Genomic DNA, 12,467 nt, shown 5'->3' with positions numbered 1-12,467 from the left:
GGCATTTATTAAGTGCTTACTATATGCAAAGCACTGTTCTAAGCGCTGATGCTCCTTCCCCCTACCCCCCCACCTTACCTCCTTCCCCTCCCCACAGCACCTGTATATATGTATGTTTGTATGAATTTATTACTGCATTTATTTATTTCATCTGTGCATATTTATTCTATTTATTTTATTTTGTTAATATGCTTTGTTTTGTTCTCCGTCTCCCCTTTCTAGACTGTGAGCACACTGTTGGGTAGGGACCATCTCTATATGTTGCCAACTTGTACTTCCCAAGTGTTTCGTACAGTGCTCTGCACACAGTAAGCGCTCAATAAATACGATTGAATGAATGAATGAATGATGAGGTCACTGAGGCCCAGAGAAGTGACTTGCCCAAAGTCACACAGCTGACAATTGGTGGAGTCGGAATTAGAACCCATGACCTCTGGCTCCTAAACCCATGTTCTTTCCACTGAACCATGCTGCTTCTCTTAATCATCATTGCCTTGTATCTCCCCCGGCGCTCAGAACAGTGCTTGGCACATAGTAAGCGCTTAACAAATATCATCCTTATTATTATTGAAGATGAGTGGCTCAGCGGAAAGAGCCCGGGCTTGGGAGTCAGAGGTCATGGGTTCTAATCCCAGCTCCGCCCCATGTCTGCTGTGTGACCTTGGGCAAGTCACTTCACTTCTCTGAGCCTCAGTGACCTCATCTTTAGAATGGAGATTAAGTCTTTGAGCCCCACGTGGGACAACCTGATTACCTTATATCCTTCTTAGCGCTTAGAACAGTGCTTGGCACATAGTAAACACTTAACAAATGCCATCGTTATTATAGGAGAAGCAGCATGGCTCAATGGAAAGAGCCAGGGCTTTGGAGTCAGAGGTCATGGGTTCAAATCCCGGTTCCGCCAATTGTCAGCCGTGTGACTGGGCAAATCACTTCACTTCTCTGGGCCTCAGTTCCCTCATCTGGAAAATGGGGATTAAGACTGTGAGCCCCACATGGGACAACCTGATCACCTTGTAAATTCCCCAGCGCTTAGACCACTCGTTAGCTGTGTGACTGGGCAAATCACTTCACTTCTCTGGGCCTCAGTTCCCTCATCTGGAAAATGGGAATTAAGACTGTGAGCCCCACATGGGACAGCCTGATCACCTTGTAAATTCCCCAGAGCTTAGCCCACTCTTCAGCTGTGTGACTTTGGGCAAGTCACTTCACTTCTCTGGGCCTCAGTTACCTCATCTGTAAAATGGGGACTATGACTGGGGGCCCCACATGGGACAGCCTGATCACCTTGTAAATTCCCCAGCGCTTAGAACAGTGCTCTGCACATAGTAGGCGCTTAATAAATGCCATCAATAATAATAATAATATTCTCTGGGCCTCAGTTCCCTCATCTGGAAAATGGGGATTAAGACTGTGAGCCCCATGTGGGACAAACTAATCACCTTGTAACCTCCCCAGCGCTTAGAACAGTGCTTTGCACAGAGTAAGCTTTTAAGAAATGCTATTATTATTATTGTTGTCATTATTATTATTATTATTATTACACTCCACCCGAATTAGCAGACACGTTGCCTGCCCACCTCGGGTTCACAATTTAGAAGGCGGAGGATCCTGACAAGGCAAGGACGGCGGCCAGGGGGCGCTGCGGAGTGCGCATGCGCTTTGGTGACTGTCAGGGAGATGAGCGTTTGGTGCGCATGCGCCTCAACGACCGCCGGGGAGGCGAGCGTTGGTCGCGCTTGCGCTTTGACGACGCCAGGGAGGGGAGGGCTGGGTCGCATGTGCGTGGATGACTGCCGGAGCGTAGAGAGTCCGGTGCGCATGCGCCTTGACCGCGGCCGGGGAGTCGAGGGCTGGGTGCGCATGCGCCTGAACGATAGCCAGGGAGGCAAGCGTTTGACGCGCATGCGCTTGGACGACGGCCGGGGAGGTGAGCGTTTGGCGCGCATGCGCTTGGACGATTGCCGGGGAGGCTAGCGTGGGGCGCGCATGCGCTTGGATGATATTGCCGGGGAGGCTAGCGTGGGGCGCGTATGCGCTTGGATGATTGCCGGGGAGGATTGCGTGGGGCGCGCATGTACTTTGGCGACCGCCAGGGAGGCTAGCGTGGAGTGCGCATGCGCTTGGATGATTGCCGAGGAGGCTAGTGTGGGGCGCGTATGCGCTTGGATGGTTGCCGGGGAGGCGAGCGTTTGGCGCGCATGCGCTTGGATGATTGTCTGGGAGGCTAGTGTGGGGCGCGCATGCGCCTGGACGGCGGCCGGGTAGGCGAGGGTGGGGCGCGCGTGCGCTTGGATGGTTGCCGGGAAGGCTAGCGTGGGCGATGCGCATGCGCTTGGACGACGGCCGGGGAGACTAGCTTGGGGCGCGCATGCGCTTGAGCGACGGCCGGGGAAGGTGGGGCGCGCATGCGCCTGGATGATAGCCGGGGAAGCTGGCGCGGGGCGCGCATGCGCTTGGACAACGGCAGGGGAGGCTAGCTTGGGGCGCGCATGAGCTTGGACGACGGCCGGGAAGGCCAGCGTGGGGCGCGCATACGCTTGGATGATTGCCGGGGAGGCGAGCTTGCGGTGCGCATGCGCTTGGACGACGGCCGGGAATGCCAGGGTGGGGCGCGCATGCGCCTGGATGATTGCCGGGGAAACTGGCGCGGGGCGCGCATGCGCTTGGACGACGGCTGGGGAGGCTAGCTTGGGGCGCGCATGCGCTTGGACGACGGCCGGGGAGGCCAGGGTGGGGCGCGCATGCGCTTAGATGATTGCCGGGGAAGCTGGCGTGGGGCGCGCATGCGTTTGGATGACGGCCGGGGAGGCTAGCTTGGGGTGCGCATGCGCTTGGACGACGGCGGGGAAGGCTAGGGTGCGGCGCGCATGCGCTCGGATGATTGCGGGGAAGCTGGCGCGGGCGCGCATGCGCTTGGACGACGGCCGGGGAGGCTTGCTTGGGGTGCGCATGCGCTTGGACCGGGTAGGCCAGGATGGGGCGCGCATGCGTTTGGATGACGGCTAGGGAGGCTAGCTTGGGGCGCGCATGCGTTTGGACGACGGCGGGGAAGCTAGGGTGCGGCGCGCATGCGCTCGGATGATTGCGGGGAAGCTGGCGCGGGCGCGCATGCGCTTGGACGACGGCCGGGTGGGCCAGCCTGGGGCGCGCATGCGCTCGGATGATATTAACGGGGAGGCTAGCGTTTGGTGCGCATGCGCCAGGATGACGGCCGGGGAGGCTAGCTGGGGGCGCGCATGCGGTTGGACGACGGCCGGGTGGGCCCGCGTGGGGCGCGCATGCGCTTGGACCGGGGAGGCCAGGATGGGGCGCGCATGCGTTTGGATGACGCATCCAAAGTACAGTGCTCTGCACATAGTAAGCGCTCAATAAATACGATTGATTGATTGATTGATGACGGCCAGGGAGGCTAGCTTGGGGCGCGCATGCGCTTGGACGACGGCCGGGAAGGCTAGGGTGCGGCGCGCATGCGCTCGGATGATTGCGGGGAAGCAGGCGCGGGCGCGCATGCGCTTGGACGACGGCCGGGGAGGCTAGCAGGGGGCGCGCATGCGCTTGGACGACGGCCGGGTGGGCCAGCGCGGGGCGCGCATGCGCCCGGATGCTGGCCGGCGGGGAGGCGCGCGTTTGGTGCGCACGCGCCCGGGCGACGGCCGGGGAGTCGAGCGCTGGGCCTCCCAGGCCGCCGTAGGGCTCCGGCGCGCGCATGCGTGATCTCCCGTGACGGGGAAGATGGCGGCGTCGTGGCCCCGGCCGGAGAAACGTGGGGTGGACGGGGGGGAGCCGCCGCCCCCGCTGCAGGCCGTGCTGGTGGCCGACAGCTTCGACCGCCGCTTCTTCCCCATCTCCAAGGACCGGGCACGGGTGAGGCGCAACCCCCGGGGACGGGGGGGTATAATAATAGCATTTATTATTAAATAAATCATTTATTAAAATGCATTAGTCTTTTAGACTGTGAGCCCACTGTTGGGTGATAATGAAAATAATTGGCATTTATTAAGCGCTTACTATGTGCACAGCACCGTTCTAAGCGCTGGGGAGGATACGAGGTGATCAGGTTGTCCCCACGGGGGGCTCACAGTCTTCATCCCCATTTTACAGATGAGGGAACTGAGGCCCAGTGAAGTGACTTGCCCGAGATCACACAGCTCTGACAGGTGGCGGAGTCGGGATTCGAACCCATGACCTCTGACTTTTAGACTGTGAGCCCACTGTTGGGTAGGGACCGTCTCTGTGTGATGCCAATTTGTCCTTCCCAAGCGCTTAGTACAGTGCTCTGCACATAGTAAGCGCTCAGTAAATACGATTGATTGATTGATTGATTGACTCCCAAGCCCGGGCTCTTTCCACCGAGCCACGGTAGGGACCGTCTCTGTACGTTGCCAACTTGGACTTCCCAAGCGCTTAGTACAATCAATCAATCAATCAATCGTATTTATTGAGCGCCTACTGTGTGCATAGCACTGTACTAAGCGCCTGGGAAGTACAAACTGGCCACACATAGAGACGGTCCCAACCCAACAGTGGGCTCACAGTCTAAAAGGGGGAGACAGAGAACAGAACCAAACATACCAACAAAATAAAATAAATAGGATAGAAATGTACAAGTAAAATAAATAAATAGAGTAGTAAATATGTACAGCCATATATACATATATGTACAGTGCTCTGCACACAGTAAGCGCTCAATAAATACGGTTGATGATGATGATATTAAGCGCTTACGATGTGCAAAGCGCTGTTCTAAGCGCTGATAGTAATAATGATGGCATTTGTTAAGCACTTACTATGTGCAAAGCATTGTTCTAAGCACTGGGGGTTGGCCCCCGGGGCGCTCACAGTCTTCATCCCCATTTTACAGATGAGGGAACTGAGGCCCAGAGAAGTGACTTGCCCAAAGTCACCCAGCTGACAAGTGGCGGGAGCCAGGATTTGAACCCAGGACCTCCGACTCCAAAGCCCGGGCTCTTTCCACTGCACTTACTATGTGCAAAGCACTGTTCTAAGCTTTGGGGGTTGTCCCACGGGGGGCTCCCAGTCTTCATCCCCATTTTACAGATGAGGGAACTGAGGCCCAGAGAAGTGACTGGCCCAAAGCCACCCAGCTGACAAGTGGCGGAGCCGGGATTTGAACCCACGACCTCCGACTCCAAAGCCCGGGCTCTTTCCACTGCACTTACTATGTGCAAAGCACTGTTCTAAGCATTGGGGGTTGTCCCACGGGGGCTCCCAGTCTTCATCCCCATTTTACAGATGAGGGAACTGAGGCCCAGAGAAGCGAAGTGACTGGCCCAAAATCACCCAGCTGACAAGTGGCGGAGCTGGGATTTGAACCCATGACCTCCGACTCCAGAGCCCGGGCTCTTTCCACTGAGCCACGCTGCTTCTCTACAGGGTCCCAGGCTCAGCCCCGTCCTTCCTCTCCCCTCCCCACATCCTCATCAAGCTAGCTCTCTTCCCTCCTTCAAGGCCCTACTGAGAGCTCACCTCCTCCACACACTCAGCCCCCTCCTTCAATCAATCAATCAATCAGTCGTATTTATTGAGCGCTTCCTGTGTGCAGAGCACTGTACTAAGCGCTTGGGAAGTCCAAGTTGGCAACATATAGAGACAGTCCCTACCCAACAGTGGGCTCACAGTCTAAAAGGGGGAGACAGAGAACAAAACCAAACATACAGGGCCGTTGGACTCGCAGATGCCCAGGGACAGAGAACGGCCGCATTCATTCATTCATTCCTACAGTCGTATTTATTGAGCGCTTACTGTGTGCAGAGCGCTGTACTAAGCGCTTGGGAAGTCCAAGTTGGCAACATATAGAGACGGTCCCTACCCAACAGTGGGCCGCAGCCTCCCCTGGGCCACCCCGGGATAGCCTGGTTAGTTGGACTCTACCCCAGCGCTTAGTACAGGGCTTGACACATAGTAAACCCTCAACAAATATCACTGTCACTATTAGCACCTCTCGCCGGCCATCGCTTTTCCAAGGGCTGGGGTGGGGTGAGCGTCCCACCCTGCTCCTCTCAGGCCGAAGTCATCTCCTGTCTCCCCCTTCTAGACTGAGCCCACTGTTGGGTAGGGACCGTCTCTATATGTTGCCAACTTGGACTTCCCAAGCGCTTAGTACAGTGCTCTGCACACAGTAAGCGCTCAATAAATACAATTGGTCGAATGAATGTCTCAATAAATGAGCTGCTCGGTAGAAAAGTAAGAGGCGCCGTGCGACCTCGGAACTGCCGAGGACTCTCCCCAGGGTTACATTCATTCATTCATTCAATTGTACTATTGAACTATTCTTTCATTCATTCATAGTTGTATTTATTGAGCGCTTACTGTGTGCAGAGCACTGTACTAAGCGCTTGGGAAGTACAAGCTGTCAACATATAGAGACGGCCCCGACCCAACAGTGGGGCTCACAGTCTAGAAGGGGGAGACAGAGAACAAAACAAAACATATTAACAGAATAAAATAAATAGAATAAACATGTACAAATAAAATAGAGTAATAAATATGTACAAACACATATACATATATACAGGTGCTGTGGGGAAGGGAAGGAGGTAAGATGCGGGGGATGGAGAGAGGAAGGAGGGGGCCCCTGAACCCATCCCAGGAATCCTCAGCAAAGTTTCTCGGGAACTTTATTTGTACGTATTTATTCTATTTATTTTATTTTGTGAATATGTTTGGTTTTGTTCTCTGTCTCCCCCTTCTAGACTGTGAGCCCGCTGTTGGGTAGGGACCGTCTCTATCTGTTGCCAGCTTGTATTTCCCAAGCGCTTAGTCCAGTGCTGTGCACACAGGAAGTGCTCAATAAATACGATTGAATGAGTGAATGAACTTGTCGCAGAGGGCAACCGGGGGTCCGTCTCCCAGACCTCGCGTGACGTTTTGGTGGCTTTTTTTTTGGTGGGTGAGGGACGTCACCCCTGTGGCAAGAGCAGCCTATTTGCATTCCATACCAGTCCTGCCTGATGGTAAGAAAATAAGTAGGGACGCCCCCTCACCCCCACCCCTATTGGCCTGTTACTAAGGGTGAGAGGGTCCTTTTGAGCGCTCAATAAATCAATCAATCGTATTTATTGAGTGCTTGCTGTGTGCAAAGCACTGTACTAAGCGCTTGGGAAGTCCAAGTTGGCAACATATAGAGACGGTCCCTACCCAACAGTGGGCTCACAGTCTAGAAGGGGGAGACAGAGAACAAAACCAAACATACTAACAAAATAAAATAAAAAGAATAGATATGTACAGGTAAAATAAATAAATAAGTAGAATTATAAATATGTACACAGATCAATCAATCAATCAATCGTATTTATTGAGCGCTTACTGTGTGCAGAGCACTGGACTAAGCACTTGGGAAGTACAAGTTGGCAACACATAGAGACGGTCCCTACCCACCAGCGGGCTCACAGTCTAGAAGGGGGAGACAGAGAACAAAACCAAACATACTAACAAAATAAACTAAAAAGAATAGCTATGTACAGGTATAATAAATAAATAAGTAGAATTATAATTATAAATATGTACCCAGATCAATCAATCAGTCAATCAATCGTATTTATTGAGCGCTTACTGTGTGCAGAGCACTGGACTAAGCACTTGGGAAGTACAAGTGGGCAACACATAGAGACGGTCCCTACCCACCAGCGGGCTCACAGTCTAGAAGGGGGAGACAGAGAACAAAACCAAACATACTAACAAAATAAAATAAAAAGAATAGATATGTACAGGTAAAATAAATGAATAAGTAGAATTATAAATATGTACACAGATCAGTCAATCACTTAATCGTATTTATTGAGCGCTTACTGTGTGCAGAGCACTGGACTAAGCGCTTGGGAAGTCCAAGTTGGCAACACATAGAGACGGTCCCTACCCACCAGCGGGCTCACAGTCTAGAAGGGGGAGACGGAGAACAAAACCAAACATGCTAACAAAATAAACTAAAAAGAATAGCTACGTACAGGTAAAATAAATAAATAAGTGGAATTATAATTATAAATATGTACCCAGATCAATCAATCAATCGTATTTATTGAGCGCTTACTGTGTGCAATAAATACGATTGATTGATGGATTTGATCCGGAAGAGTTTCCATCCAAAGGCACCCCCCGGGTGCCTCAAAAGGAAACATTTGAGGACAACGACCGAGTCCCTTTTTGCGCGGTGTGGGGTGTTGGGGCCTTCTAGGGTGGTTGGCAGTGGGATGAAATTTACCACCGAGGCGGGGGGTCGGGGGAGATGGGACCAGGGCACTTTCACCATTATGTCCACTCGGCTTCTCTCTCTTCCCAATCCCTTAGGTCCTCCTGCCCCTGGCCAACGTGGCCTTGATCGATTATACCCTGGAGTTCCTCACGGCCACCGGCGTGCAGGAAACATTTGTCTTTTGCTGCTGGAAGGCCTCTCAGATCAAGGAGCACGTTCAGTAAGGCTCTCCGTTTCTTCCGTCTCCGCGGGGTTGAGTGCTCTGATAGAAGGAGCCTTGGGTGCGAAGCGACAGGGTCGCCGTCCTCTCCCCCTCCCCGGGGTCTCCCAGCAGGAGACTGGTTCCCAACCTTGAGACAGTCAAAGCTAAGAATAATAATAATAATAATAACAGCAGTTTTTAAGCGCTTCTATGTGCAAAGCACCGTTCTAAGCGCTGGGGAGGTTACAAGGTGATCAGGTTGTCCCCCGGGGGGCTCACAGTCTTAATCCCCACTTTCCAGATGAGGGAACTGAGGCCCAGAGAAGTGAAGTGACTTGCCCAAAGTCACACGGGTGACAGGTTGGCGGAGTCGGGATTTGAACCCATGACCTCTGACGCCAAATAAGAGTCGGGATGTGAACCCATGACCTCTGACGCCAAATAATAATAATAATGTTGGCATTTGTTAAGCGCTTACTATGTGCAAAGCACCGTTCTAAGCGCCGGGGAGGTTACATGGTGATCAGGTTGTCCCACGGGGGGCTCACGGTCTTAATCCCCATTTTCCAGATGAGGGAACTGAGGCCCAGAGAAGTGAAGTGCAGGAAACATTTGTCTTTTGCTGCTCTTTTAGACTGTGAGCCCACTGTTGGGTAGGGACTGTCTCTATATGTTGCCAATTTGTACTTCCCAAGCGCTTAGTACAGTGCTGTGCACATAGTAAGCGCTCAATAAATACGATTGATGATGATAATGATGATGATGAAGTGACTTACCCAAAGTCACACGGCTGATAGTTGGCGGAGTCGGGATTTGAACCCATGATCTCTGACGCCAAATAATAATAATAATAACGTTGGCATTTGTTAAGCGCTTACTATGTGCAAAGCACCATTCTAAGCGCTGGGGAGGTTACAAGGTGATCAGGTTGTCCCACGGGGGGCTCACAGTCTTAATCCCCATTTTCCACATGAGGTCACTGAGGCACAGAGAAGTGAAGTGACTTGTCCAAAGTCACACGGCTGACAGTTGGCGGAGTCGGGATTTGAACCCATGACCTGACTCCAAAGCCCGAGCTCTTTCCACTGAGCCATGCTGCTTCCCCAAAATGACGTGGAATATCGTCCCCCAAGGGCTGGATAATGGCAGCCCTGCTCCAGATCCACGGCCGGGCCCGCCTGGTTCCTGAACTCTTAATTCCAATTCCTTCACCTTTTGAGAAGGTGTGAGGGTTCCAGGCCTTCCAATCTCCCCTTCCACTTCTGGGCTTAATAATAATAATAATACAATAATAATGATATTTGTTAAGTGTTTACTATATGCCATGCACTGTACTAAGCGCTGGGGTGGCTATAAGCAAATCAGGTTGGACACGGTCCCTGTCCCCCGTGGGGCTCCCCATTTTCCAGATGAGGGAACTGAGGCCCGGAGAAGTGAAGTGACCTGCCCAAGGTCACCCAGCAGACAAGTGGCGGAGCCGGGATTAGAACCCATGACCTTCCGGGCCCGGGCTCCATCCGCTAGGCCACGCTTCTAAAGTCGTGTAGGGCAGGGATCGCGTCTTTTATGTCTCTCATTAGAGAAGCAGCGTGGCTCAGTGGGAAAGAGCCCGGGCTTTGGAGTCAGAGGTCATGGGTTCAAATCCCGGCTCCGCCACTTGTCAGCTGGGTGACTTTGGGCAAGCCACTTCTCTGGGCCTCAGTTCCCTCATCTGGAAAATGGGGGTGAAGACTGTGAGCCCCACGTGGGACAACCTCATCACTTTGTATCCCCGCAGCGCTGGGAACGGTGCTTTGCCCATAGTAAGCGCTTAATAAATGCCATCATCATCATCTCATTATTGAGCCCTTAGTACAGCACTCTGCACACAGTAATAAATAATAATAATAATAATGATGGCATTTATTACTGTGCAACTACTGTGCAACTGAGCACAGTAGGCGCTCAGTCACTATCGACTCGTTTGAGGGAGTCCTGGAGGGGGACCGTCGCCGATCTCCATTCCTCCCCGTATCCCTTCCCAGCGGTGACGGCGGGGCCCCGGCATTTATTTTTGGACCCGCGGGCCCCGGATGCTTGCTTTCCCCGGGAGCGGCAGAGCCTGGTGCACGATAGGGATTTGGGACGCTCGGCTTCCTTCCCCACACCGACGCCTTCGAATTTGGGGTGGGCCCAGGCTCCCGCCGCCTCCGCCGCCCTGGAGGTTTGAGTTGAGTTTGGGGCGTCAGACCCAGTGAGTGGCTTGGGAGGGAAAGAGGAAAGAAGGGCGGGAGGAGGTCGCGGCGTCTGCTTCTCCCAAACCCATAAAACGGGGGTGACGAGGCCTCGCTCCCCAGGAGCCCTAATTACGGTACACGAAGCACTTTGAAGTTGGGGATACCAGATTGTGGGGGCGGAGGAGCCGCGGGAGAGGGGTGGAAGTTGTAGAGGGATGGTAGGGAGCGAGTGACGCGTAAAAGCTCGAGACGGGGGCGGCCCGGGTCACGAGGGACCGTTGCGGGACTCGCCTCCCCAGGAAGTCCAAGTGGTGCCGCCCCACGTCCCCCAACGTGGTGCGGGTGGTCACGTCGGAGCTGTACCGTTCGCTGGGGGATGTGCTGCGGGACGTCGACGCCAAGGCCCTGCTGCGCTCCGACTTCCTGCTGGTCTACGGGGATGTCGTCTCCAACATCAACGTGGCCCGGGCCCTGGAGGAGCACAGGTGAGGGCGGAAAGCACACGGGGGGACATGAGGCTCGCCGAGTGACCCCGGGGGCGGGGGAAGCGGGGCCCGGACCACATCAGTTCTGTTTTGTGTTGTTCTGACGACTTGACACCTGCCCGCATGTTTTGTTCGGTCGTCCGTCTCCCCCTTCTAGACTGTGAGCCCGTTGGTGGGTAGGGACCGTCTCTAGATGTTGCCGACTCGGACTTCCCAGTGCCGCGCACACAGTAAGCGCTCGCTGAATACGACTGAGCGGGTGACCATCTCTCTGCCCCGCTTTCACAGGATGCGGCGGAGGCTGGAGAAGAACGTGTCCGTGATGACGATGATCTTCAAGGAGTCGTCCCCCGGCCATCACACCCGCTGCCCCGAGGACGACGTGGTAGTGGCCATGGACAGTGCCACCAGTCGAGTCCTCCACTACCAGAAGACCCACGGCCTGCAGCGCTTCTGTTTCCCCTTGGTGTGTGGGTGTCCTGGCTTGCGGGGTGGGTCCGCACGGGACCCCGGGTGTGACCCCTTCCGACCTGTGCATTAAAGTGGGGGTTACGGAGTCAGCCAGTTCTGTTTATTGAGCGCTTACTGTATACAGAGCTCAGTAGGACAACAAAACAGACGCGTTCCCTGCCCGCGACGAGTTTACCGTCTAGAGGCATTAATAGAAGTAAATAAATGATAGATGCCGACAGAAGTGCCGTGGGGCTGGGAGAGGGGGTGAATGAAGGGAGCAAGTCAGGGCGACTCAGAAGGGAGTGGGAGAAGAGGAAAGGAGGGTTTGGTCAGGGAGGGCCTCCTGGAGGAGATGTGCTTTTCTCCCAAGACCCGAGTGCCGAAACCCAGCCTTGACCGCCTGTCCCCTTCCACCTTCTCACAGAGCCTATTCCAGGGCAGCGGCGATGGAGTGGAGATCCGCCACGACCTGCTGGACTGTCACATCAGCATCTGCTCCCCGCAGGTGAGCTCCCCAAGACGGGGGTCCCCCCCTTCCTGGAGGAGGCATCCCCTCGGCCCGTGGAGCCCTGCGTCATCACTCTGAACAACCATAATAATAATAATAGTGGCATTGTTCGAAGTGCCGGGGTAATCGGGTTGGACCCAGTGTCTGTCCCACGTAGGCCTCGCAGCCGTAATCCCCGTTTTACAGATGAAGGAACGGAGGCCCAGAGAAGTGAGGTCACTTGCCCCAGGTCACACAGCAGACGAGTGGCAGAGCCGGGAGCAGAAGCCAGGTCCTTCCGACTCCCGGGCCCGGGCTCTGTGGCTGAGCCGTGTCCGAACCAAACGGGGCTGGCTTCGGGCGGCCCCTCCTTCTTCAGGCCCGTCCCGGGTTGGGGCGAGGATGTGGAGGC

General features: G+C 54.4%; 1 protein-coding gene across 1 annotated transcript in view; it reads left to right on the top strand.

The window, feature by feature from the left end:
- The first annotated feature begins 1,906 nt into the window (after positions 1–1,906).
- EIF2B5 (eukaryotic translation initiation factor 2B subunit epsilon) overlaps positions 1,907–12,467 on the top strand; it is a 33,638-nt gene continuing 23,077 nt past the window's right edge. Inside the window, exons 1-5 of the mRNA XM_038747571.1 lie at positions 1,907–3,867; positions 8,308–8,432; positions 10,930–11,115; positions 11,404–11,581; positions 11,993–12,073. Coding sequence (XP_038603499.1) covers positions 3,736–3,867; positions 8,308–8,432; positions 10,930–11,115; positions 11,404–11,581; positions 11,993–12,073 — 702 coding nt within the window. The 5' untranslated portion in view covers positions 1,907–3,735. The remainder of the gene's footprint in view (positions 3,868–8,307; positions 8,433–10,929; positions 11,116–11,403; positions 11,582–11,992; positions 12,074–12,467) is intronic.

Source organism: Tachyglossus aculeatus, chromosome 1 (genome assembly GCF_015852505.1).
Source record: "Tachyglossus aculeatus isolate mTacAcu1 chromosome 1, mTacAcu1.pri, whole genome shotgun sequence".
Classification (NCBI taxonomy): Eukaryota; Metazoa; Chordata; class Mammalia; order Monotremata; family Tachyglossidae; genus Tachyglossus; species Tachyglossus aculeatus.
Note: the sequence above shows the minus strand (reverse complement) of the source record. Positions and strands in the feature narration are given on the sequence as shown.